General features: G+C 33.4%; 1 protein-coding gene across 3 annotated transcripts; it reads right to left on the bottom strand.

Annotated features, from left to right (window-relative positions):
• Positions 1 to 6,613: 6,613 nt before the first annotated feature.
• Positions 6,614 to 11,204, bottom strand: LOC143604318 (protein ABIL1-like). 3 transcript variants are annotated; one of them, XM_077080834.1, is made up of 10 exons: positions 11,080 to 11,204; positions 9,128 to 9,210; positions 8,762 to 8,912; positions 8,291 to 8,390; positions 8,095 to 8,187; positions 7,455 to 7,539; positions 7,294 to 7,349; positions 7,113 to 7,219; positions 6,822 to 6,990; positions 6,614 to 6,719 (listed from the first exon to the last, which is right to left on the bottom strand). In XM_077080834.1, the coding sequence occupies exons 1-9, from the start codon at positions 11,122 to 11,124 to the stop codon at positions 6,850 to 6,852; spliced, it is 861 nt and encodes a 286-aa protein (XP_076936949.1). In that variant the 5' UTR covers positions 11,125 to 11,204; the 3' UTR covers positions 6,614 to 6,719; positions 6,822 to 6,849. The 3 variants fall into 3 exon arrangements, with proteins under 3 accessions (XP_076936949.1, XP_076936950.1, XP_076936948.1); XM_077080835.1 differs by having other exon boundaries at positions 6,614 to 6,713; XM_077080833.1 differs by having other exon boundaries at positions 6,614 to 6,743; positions 6,833 to 6,990.
• Between the last annotated feature and the right edge of the window lie 212 nt (positions 11,205 to 11,416).

Here is an 11,416-nt window from a genome sequence, read left to right as displayed (position 1 = left end):
AAGTAAAGATTTTTTCCATTATATGTCGCTGTGAACCCTTTTTTATTGACTTCCTTTAATGGGAATATATTTGATAAAAAAGGAGTTTCTAGTATAACTTTGTTAGATATATTTTTAACTAGCAAGAATGAAGTAGCAATACATTCTCAATTGTTGCATATTTTTGCTTTTGGAAGTTTATATTTTACTCCCATATCTTGGTGGTTTGTTGTCCGAAGGATATGCGTGGTTTTTTCAAAATATTTTGTCGGTATAAGACCTTCTCTTAAACAATTTAAGTCAGCGCCTGAATCTATCAGAGCAATAAAATCCTTTTTGAAATTGTTCTCAATTAGTAAAGTTATTTTTACTAGCCATTTTTGAGAAATAATATTTTCTATAGTATGAATATGTTCATCTTCTTCATTGAGAGGGGGAAATATCTCTGAATAAGTAGGGGATTTGCCTGAAGTCTCTCCTATATTATTATAAATACTAAGTTTTTCAAGATCTAGGATTCTTTTTTCAAAGTCATGGCCTTGTTTCTTCAAACTTACTATTTCCCCTTTTAATTTTGTGACTTCGATTTTTAAATCTTCAGGAGTTGAAGAATTATGTTTTTTATTATTCAATCTGTCATGGACTTGTTTCATAGTATAAGGACCTTCTGGTTCTTTTATAATATCATTTTTCTTTTCTTCTTCTTGATAAATTATATCAAGAATTTTTATCTTTTCTTCGGGATCTCTTATCCTTTTAAGAATATCTTCTAAAGTTTTAATATTTATAACATTAAGATCACTTTCATTAATATCATTATCTTGGAATTGGGATATGATTTTATAAATCTCATCATCCGACTTTTCATTTTTACAACAATTTTCGCAGTCTTCAGGACTCGAATTTGGATCAGAATCATAATCGGTAGATTCTTCTGTTTCAAGAATTCTACATAATTCTTCTTTAATATTTTCTTCTATATTTAGGTTATTAATTTTATTTTTCATGTTCTTTCTCTGGTAGCATCTATTTGCTGTATGACCCTTCTTCTTACATATATAACATGTTGGGGTCCAGTCTTTTTTTCTTTTTGACTTCCTTCTATAACGTTTTTCCCTTCTTTTAGCAAAGTATTTTTCTTTAGAAGCCTGTTTATAACTTTTATAAGTACTTTGTTCTTTATTTTCTTTTTTACATTCCATCCCAAATTTTTCACAGAATTGACCTAGTTGTCTTTTTTCCGTTATATTTTGTTTTTTTATTTGGTGATTCAGTTTTAGTTCATTGCATAAGGCAAGGCCTTCTTGAACACAAACCCCTATGAGCCTTCCATAAGTATAATTATCATAAGGGATTTGAATACTATCCCCTCTAAGAGTTTTTCTTACTCTTTCGGCAAATAAAGGTGGAAGACCATCAATAAATTTAGACTTCCAATGAGAACTGTTATTCTCTGGGAGTTCATAAACCCTGCTTAAGAAAACATCTTTGTACCACCTGAATGATGTCAAGGTAGTACATCTTAGACCATTTAACAAAGTTCTTATAGTTTCAGAATTATCTGACCATCTTCCAGTAAAATGTTCTATAATTGTGAGTATTAAAGTGTAAACTGCATCAGAAACATTTTGGCCATCTTCATTTTTAATATGATTATAAATTGTAGGTTGATTTTCAGGTTTAATATAATTATCCCACCAACCTTTTAGTTGACCTGTAAACCCTGCAATTATCATTTTGCATACAATACTATCATTATTTTGATTATTCTTTGCTATTGTAGATTACATCATCATTCGATGTGTCATCATGTATATTTGCCTATCAGTATAACCATCTAAATTCCATTCATATATGGACTTTCCATTATAAGAATTGGTAATTTCATATTCTTGTTCTTCATGAAGAACATCTTGAGGAGTGGGTCTAGGGTAATAAAACATTCTTTGTCTTGGTTTATCAGCAAATTTTGTATTATAAGATTCTGGTCTTTTTCTCCCACTCATTCTATTTATTGAATCCATTGTATAAGCTTCGAAAGTTTCATCACTCATATTTTCTTCTTCCAAAGTATTTAATTCTAATTTGGAAAATTTTTCTTTTAAAACTTCCATTAACTGGTTTATTGGTTTTATTTTATAATTTTCTATTTCTGGGGAGGTTGAATTTTTATAAGCTTATCATCTTTTGTATTACTTGTTTCTCCCTCTTTATTATTACCTGAAATGAATTTTTCTATCTTATTATTTGTTTCTTGGAGGATTTTGGATAAATTATTTAGACATAGATTTGTATAATTATTTTGCTTTATTATTTGGTTGACATGAAGGACAGTTGCTTGTAGGGATTAATTGGTTATAGCCCTTTTGAAAGCAGAGAAGTATATTTCTTCGTTCTCTCTTTTCATTTCAAAGTCTTTTAGGGGAGGAAATATCAATTTAACAATACCTCCGGTAGTTAATATATAATTTTTTTCTATTATAGAAACATATTTTTGAGAATATTTGTTTATGAACCAAACCGGAAATTCTACAATTTGTTGTAAAATTTCAAGATCTCTATAAAACTCATTTCCTAGCCTTAGTCTTTCATCTTTTGGAAATGATTCCATAAACCATTTTATAAAAGGTTTCCACTTTTCTTGTTTATATTTTTCACATATCTGCTTTCTAATGGCAGATCCTGGACTAAAATCTAGTTTTTTGTATTCCATCATAAGTTAAAACTCATTTGAGAGACGGTATCTTCCTCTCTGACTTGTTGGTGATAGACACCTGAGACTAAATTATCATGATTAATATTTAAATTTTCAGCTCTATTGGGTCTTATATGAGAAGTAGAAGCCCTAGAGGGCTCAGGAAATTCTACTTTATAATCTAGAGGTGAAATATAAGACTTAGCAGATGATGACCTAGCAAGCCTTTGTGATATTGATTTATATTCATTATCTTCGAATTCTATTTCTATATTACCCTCAGGTGTTTCTATAAGTTTGTTTAACTTGTGTTTTATTTGTGGTTGCTTTTTTATTGCCTTATTTATGACTCAATTTTCTGGGAATGTTATTTCTTCCCATTTAACTGGTCTTCTGATGAAAATATTTGATTTCCCATAATTTGTTTCAATTAGTATTGTTTCATTATTTGTTTATTTATTCTTTTGCATCTAGCATTCATCGTTGTTAACAACCTATAGTATATTCTGTAACATATACAAATTATTTATGAACCCTGTGCATAATTATATCCATGAGTTTTTACGTATAAAGTTAAAGCATCATCTATATTTTGATCAGATAAAGACAAATGTAGGTCTGGATAAACATCAAAATATACCGGACCATGTGCTAAACTAGTTTCTATAATACCCATTAATGATTGTTTCCAATTCAGATTACGAGCATCTCGTAATACTGCTATAAAACTCTCTGGTAAACCTTGTAGGGTTAAAGGTTTAAAAGCAACTTGAACTGGCCAACATGAATGAAATTATAATCTTTTTTATATCTGACTAAATCAGATAGGTTTAAGAGTTTTATTATCATTTATTCATTGCTGACAGACACAGCTTCTTCAGTTGATTTAACAACTTGTTTCCAATTTAAAAAATTATCAAAACTTCCAATTTGGTATATAACTTTTGGATTAATATGAGTAATTGTCCATTTATTCAATAAATCAAGATTTTTTGAAATATCATACTCTTCGTTTATATTGTTTTTAATAGTATTCTTCTTTTTAAATAGATTAATCATTTAAGATTTAAGTATTGAACCATAACACATACCCCCCTTTAAATCCATGGCTCTGATACCATAAAGTAACAGAGTAATCACGGATATAAAGATTATACCATAAAGTAACAGAGTAATCACGGATATATATATATATATATCAAGAACTCGAAGTCCTCCATGTAGCCTTGCCTTACTAGGCCTGAAACTTAACCAGCCGAGGCCAGATAAGTAACTACCAAAGGTAACAAGGGGTGTATATTATATATATGTTGCAACAACAAGCTTGAATCATAAGGAGTTAGTAGAAATCAAAGGAAACCCTTGTTTGACTCTTGAAGGTCAAACAAGTAAGAATCTTGAAGGTTGGAGCTTAGAACTTAGGTTGAGAGTGTTTGATGAGTATGAGCATGTTCAAATGAGTGGTGAGGCTTGGTTTTAAGAAGGATAAAGTGTTAGTGTTATCCATAAGGTTGCTTTAGAAATTTTCAAACATTTTGATTGGTTTAGAGAGTTAAACATGTGATATAACAAGCCAAAAAACGAACTAGTTGCATCAGTAGCCCCTAGGCGCCGCGTGACCGACCCTCTCTGCCCTGGCCACGCGGCGCAGCGTGTCCGGGGTGGGGTGGGTTGGCCCAGCTCGTCTTGCGTGGTTCGTTATGCGTCCCGAAAGTTCGTTTTGATGTAATTTGAGCGTTTTAAATGCGTTTTCGAATCCGTAAAAGGGGGTTTTCAAATTGAACAAGTGGGAATGATTTAGTAACATAAAATCCAATATTTTATATATTTGAAAATGTTCGGGATATAAATCGGGTCAGTTTACAACATAAAAACAAATACAAGATAACCCGAAATTGACGAATGTCACAATAGTGTTTTTTTGGTTTTTATTGTTAAACGATTATTCGTGTCGTCTCATCATCCGGAATCGACAATGCTCGGATATTACCGAATCAAAGCCGCAACACGAGGGACAATTAAGCTCGGGTTTTACCAAAGACTGGATTTTGCAACATTTTTGTTTTAGTTCCAGTACTGTGATGAACGTAACTGAAACTAACCGAATTCACGTCGACTCACCGCCGCAACACAAGGGACAATTAAGCTCGGGTTTTACCAAAGACCGGATTTTGCCAACATTTCTGTTTTAGTTCCGGTACTGTGATGAACGTATCTGAAACCGACCGAATTCACGTCGACTCACCGTCACAATGCTCGATTTGTACCAGCTTCCTGGGTTTACTGACTCACCGCCCCAACGTTAGGCACCAACAACGTTTGGGTTTTTTAGGTTTTACCGACCGAATAAACATCGTTTTAAATATTTTATTTGTTTATAAGTTAATTTGAAGAACTTATTTCATAGATTATAACGCTTAGGTTTACCCACATTGCATATACTATAACGAACGTAATTGATATTAGCTTTCGCGTTGACTAGCTGCAATAATGCGACCGGTACATAACCATATCCAACCTGGCCCGACGCTTAGAAAAACTAGTTTTTTAAAAGTTACATGAGTGGTGTTGATATTATATTGCCGTTTATTCTTTTTATCATATATACGAGCGTCGATACTATTTTGGCCGTTTACCTTTTTTTTATATATAATAGATTATAAGAGTGCCGGTATTATTTTAGTTGTTTATTCTTTTATGATAAGCTATGCGGGTGTTGATACTATTTTAGTCGCTTATTGACTTACTCTTTTGGTTTAGTGTTTGTGTCAATATCATACTGTAATTGAACTTAACTAAGGGGCTGTTTGTTTACATTTGAATGGAACCATTCAGATGTAAACATCTGATTCATTCAGACTTCAGACTGTTTGGTTCCAAACAGAAAAACATCTGAATGGTTAAAATTATGTCTGAATCATTCAGACTTAGGGGCTGTTTGGTTCATTCAGATCTGAATGAGCCACTGTCTCATTCAGCAACAACAATAAGTCTGAATAATTCAGATCTAATTATAACCATTCAGATGTTTTTTTGTTTGAAACCAAACAGTCTGAGGTCTGGATAAATCAGATGTTTACATCTGAATGGTTCCATTCAGATGTAAACAACAGCCCCTTACTGTTGTTGCTGAATGTGTTCCATTCAGATGTAAACATCTGCCCCTTACTGTTGTTGCTGAATGTGACAGATGTTCATTCAGTATTGACTTATTAAGTCAGATCTGAATGAAACAAACTGCCCCTGATACCAACCCAATTTTTGTCAATTTGCTGACGCAATGCTCATGGTTTATAACTAGTTTGTTTTGTTCACGTTGGTCTGTTCATCTCCATTTTATAGCCCATTTTGTGGGTTTTGTATTTCCCCTTTATTTCCGGGGTTAGTAGAAAGCTTTACATTAGTTAATGTGCTTTAATTTTTCTATTAAGTATGATTATAAATATAAAGATAATCTTAATTAACAAGTTTGAAAATGACAATTATTTTAAAGAAATACGTTGGATTAAAGGTAGTTATTCTGTCATTCAAAAATAAGAAGAAAAAAGCTACATGTAAGAGCTACTAAATAAAATACCACCATAATTTCTCTTCGTTTGTAATTGGGAAAAAATTAACACGTTACATGACTTGCAGTGTTTGTGCTCACGTCGCATTGCACAAGCATTCTTCTAGTTGCATTAAAAGGATATCCAGATGTAGAAAATAGGTTGAACTTGAGCATTCTATTTTAGTTTTTAAATGAATGTTTTCTGGTCTTCGGCTGTTAAAGGCCAGATCAACTTATGATTATAATGAAAAAGTCCCCTGAGCGGCATAATTGGTTCAACACAAACACAGTTTTGACGTGATATGATGATCTAATATGCATAAGATGCAATGTATGAATGTATGCTTGCTTTACTCTCATCAATCAGAATTCAGAATCAAAGAGGAAAGAACGGGTAAGTCCTATTTATTACACACATTTTATGTGTTTCTTACAACATATACAACTCCACGCTACAACCATACTTACCGATACTGGTACTGACACCGACTACTTCTGCTGCATTCCTGATCCTACACACTGTTCAAATTATTTATATTAATACGAATCAACTTAAATGCTAACAAAATAAAATTCTGCGGGTGACTCATTTTAAACCCTTTTTGTACCTTGCATTTGGATACTATTAAGCCGATCCTTTCAATTGTTTGCTAGTCTTTTGCTTCACAAAGAAAGCCGATAACAGGCTCTTGCTGCGAGCAGGTGTGCGCCTAGGGTTATCAAATGATCGGAACGGTGTCATTGGCTTGGGACCCTCATCCAGATCCTGTCATTCCATCAATTGCATATTACCAAATGACTAAAATACCCTCTCGGTTGTGGACCAAAACAAAATCGGTGCAGAAGCTAACATTCAAATAATAATAGTTTTTGTTCATTTTGACATACCCTTTGTGTGATGCCAAATGTCTGCATTGCTGAACTTGAAGCGGGCCCTACATTCGACAACTGAAGTTGACTTGTTAATGTTCTTTTCCCCATGTTCTCTTCAAAATCTACACAGACAAGTACTTAGATTTCAGTTTCCAGTATCCACCTAATATAGCAAACTAAGTAAACTCATGCATACTGGACGTGTGAACAGATGTAGGAGTACTACGCCGGGAAGTTTTGGAATCTTCAACGCTGCAAATATAAAGAAAAATAATATCTTGTTATTTACCATTTCGTTTTTTCAGGCCTTAAATCTGTTTACTCAATGATATGAGAATAGAAAAAATTACGGATTACCTCGTGAACGGCCATGAAGTCCCTTTCAAAGTAGATTTGGTTTCAGTTGCTAAATGCCAAGAAAGAGTATTTGCAGCTGGGGTACCTGGATTAAACGCAAAGTATACAGGTTTGACTATATGTTTGACTTTCTAATCCACCATACTTGACTTTTTTAGAAAAATTAGCAATTGACCTTGTGAAAATGCTCAAAAAACAGTATAGTTTGCAGGAACAGCAAACTCTAGAGAAATAAGTAAAATATATAAGAAATAACCATCACAAAAGCTAACTTTTTTGGAACAAGAAGCCAATTTAGATGGTTCAAAAGCTAACTTTTTTTTACCAATGACAAACTAACTGTTACGGACTGAAACCATTGCAAGGTATGAGACTTGTTTCACATCAATTGTATGGGCAGCTGATGTGGGGTTTATAAGCCAAATGGGTTCCCTCACCTATCAGACTAGTCTTTTGGGTTGAGTTCTTCTGTTTGGCTTGTATCACTAACGTAATCTTCTGAACCCACTTCAACAGTCAATACCATCAATTGACTTTTAGTGACATTGATGGGCAAATAGGTAATATTAACTTAAATTCATCTTGGGAAAGACAGTGTTGCAGTTTTCATGGGTGAAGGCAGTATATGACTATATGTTACCTGAAGTAAATTGACGAGGTCGTGGTTGAAGATGGCTTTCTGTGGCATCAACTTGAAACTGTGGACTAAAATGGACCTTTTTGTTGACAGAATCTAGCTTGAAATAAAAGGCACAGTACCAAAAGGAACATTAAGTTGTTGCATGCTGATTAATGAGCATTATTTAAGTATTCCAATATAAAGATAAGATTCTTACTGGGTAAAATATAATGCTTGTGATGACTTGGTAAAACTGCTAACAATTGTTGCTGCCTAATAGCTTCTCTATCCGTATACGTTTGGCATGTAAGAAGTTGCTTAACAACAACAAAAAAAGATATAGTCATATTATGTAGGTTGGTTAACTTTCTGAACCACAGGCACGATCTTGTTTTAATGCCACAGATACAGAAAAGCTTGCAAAATAAGGTGATTTTGGACAAAATATGGATAGTAAGATATTAAGATGCAAAAAGCAAAAAAAAAAAAAAGGTATTGTAACCAGAATTTTTCTTTTGTCAAAAATCCCCATTCTTGTAGAGTGTTTCTTCTTTTGTTAACATTTTTGTACTAAATGGTGATTACTGATTAGCTTGCAACAAGAGATGAAAACCAATGGTTTTAGAAGTCAATAACTACATTATGGTTGTATCAAAGATCTCTTAGGAGAAAAATTAATATATCTAACCTGATGTAAACATGTAACATGTAACTCTGTTGATGAAATTTCTAAAGTCTGTTGGTCCACAAGGTCTGTTAGTTTGTAAGCAACAGTGCCAATATGGTCAACAGCATTAACAAGGGCTCGAATGGCGAAGTCTTTCAGGTTATCAAGGACCCTGCAAAAAATATATAAATGGATGATTCTAGATTGAAACTTTGCTAAAAGAGGAAACATGTTAATTCGACATCCTAAAAGAATTACTGTAATAAATAATAATAGTTTGTTTACCATGAAAAGTTAAATATGATAGTTTGTAAAGTAAATTACTCATACAATTGACCCTGAGGCTAAGCTCTCAATTTGATAGGTAATCAGTGAGATGATTCTTACATCTGTTTTTGTTCACTGTGCAGATAAGATTTTTCACAATATTCTGCTGCCGAATAAAGCTGAGGCCTTAAGTTTTTGAGTTCCTAAAACATGATAAAACAACTAAAGTCGATTAGCAATACAAAAAATAGCTATTACTCCAGCATCACAAAGCGACCTCCAACAATCGCCAGTAAGAGGCTTAAAACACATATCTCTATATTTGGTAAACAATCGCCATTAAGTTGGGTATGTTATGACACATTGGTCAAGTAGCAATACACGAAGATATAACTCACTACTAAGCAAAATTCAAGAGAAAAGCCATTGAGATTAACAATGTCAATCTTACACCAACAAACCTTAAGTAAGACTCATCATATCCCAAAACAAACGGCATTGCATATACGATCAGTATGCATTTAGAGAGAAAAAATAATAATGCAGTGGATACTTTTTGCATTGTCCTGTGCACTATTTTCCTCATTTCTTTTCTCTCCAGATTTCAATTTCAAGTCCATTCACCTCTTCTTAAGGGACAAACAATCACGTTTTCACCACAAAAATCGGTTTCAACCTAAGTGATAGAAACTGGAAAGAAATAAGTTTATTTTATTTAATGATCTTATTGCACAAACAAATGCTTTGTTTACTCACTTATAACATATAGTCTATGAACTAAACAAACAGCAAACATTTTTCCACTTCTACATTTGTTTTCACACACATAAAGCATGTAGTTTTTTTAGTATTAATTAACTTACAATTAAATTTGTGAGAGATTAAACTATAGATATATTTGGTTCTATGATGCTTGACGGCTTAAAGTGTGATGAAAATCCCTGGTGAAAATGTTAAATTAGCCAGACTACCAAAACAGTTTAAGCAAGTCACAAGTTTGAACCAAACCCTATCCTATAACCAACTGATTAGCCTTGTGTGCCCTGATGTTAGTACTTGTTCACAAAAAAAGGAATGGTCGGTGTCAACAGTTCGGTCTGGCTATGAGGTTTGTGTTGTGTTTTTGTTAACATTCATATTCATATATTGATTTGCATATAATAAATCACATAATATACTTATATATGTGTGTTTTATAGTTAATACTTTTACTTAAATATATATGACAAGAATAGAAAAGTCATTAAAAATATTAAAATTAAAAACCTTGAATAAACAAACGTTAATGAACATAAAAGAATGTAAACGAACACATTATCGAACGAAATTCCTTGCTCATGCTAGTTCAATTTTAAATGAACATAAACAAACTTCCTGACGAACAGTACAGTTCGTTAGCTTCGTTTACAGCCCCAAGCATCACAATGAACATGTTAAATGTTTATTAACACAAACCACCAGTACCATGCGAGCCATTCACAAGTTTTGAACCAAATTCAAGTCTGCAAGTGATTAGTTAGGGTTTAATTTTGCCCTCCTAATATTAGAATATATTCACATCACACTTTAAGCTACTAATAAAAAAGAAACCTAGTCTACTAGTGTAGTGGTAACAGAAACACCTACTAGTCGTCCAATTCATCATCATCATCATCGTACTCAGTATATCCCACCAATAGCAATGCTATGGTAGGGTCTGAGGAGGGTAAGATGTAGACAGCCTTACCTCTATCCCATAGGGATAGAGAGGCTGCTTCCGGTGAGACCCCCGGCTCGATAGTAGTTTTGCATCAAGCCTTGGACATAAGGCACATAGCACTCAATCATCGGGACACCGGCTGATCGGTGCATGTGCCCTTGTCTTTCGGCTATCAACGCCACCACATGATGCCTGATTAACCTTCCGCCACTTTTAACGTTATTTTCACGAGATTAGTAAAATAACGTCATAATTAGTGCAATTTTACTTTTGCCCACCCGAGGGTTCACACATATATACATTATATGTGCGCACCGCAAGCAGGGCGTCTAGTCGTCCAATTGATAGTACATAATAATAATGAATTGAATACCTGTAGAGCTTTAACAAATCCAATGCTCTGCTCATCGAACGTCATACCTGATTCGATTACTCAAACACAACAACAAGTGTGTGAGTATATATGATGATTGAATTTGAAACCCTAGCCTAGCGTAGTAGGTGATCGTAAATAAAATGTAAACGCAGGTGAAGTAAGTGTCTTCGTATTGACTGGTGGTTGGGAGTTAGAGGAGAAAACGCGAGTCCTCTTTTCACTTACGCCATGTGTTCTTGAGTTTTTCAAAAGGAGAAGGGAAGAAATCCGGATAGTTAAAAAAAATGGATGTCTTGTAGGATGGAAATGAAATGAAATGAAATGAAATGAGGAT

This window comes from Bidens hawaiensis, unplaced genomic scaffold (genome assembly GCF_021521415.1).
Source record: "Bidens hawaiensis isolate Kalapana, Puna unplaced genomic scaffold, B.hawaiensis_p1.1 tig00064740_1, whole genome shotgun sequence".
Lineage (NCBI taxonomy): Eukaryota > Viridiplantae > Streptophyta > Magnoliopsida > Asterales > Asteraceae > Bidens > Bidens hawaiensis.
This window is presented reverse-complemented; position numbering and strand designations above follow the sequence as displayed.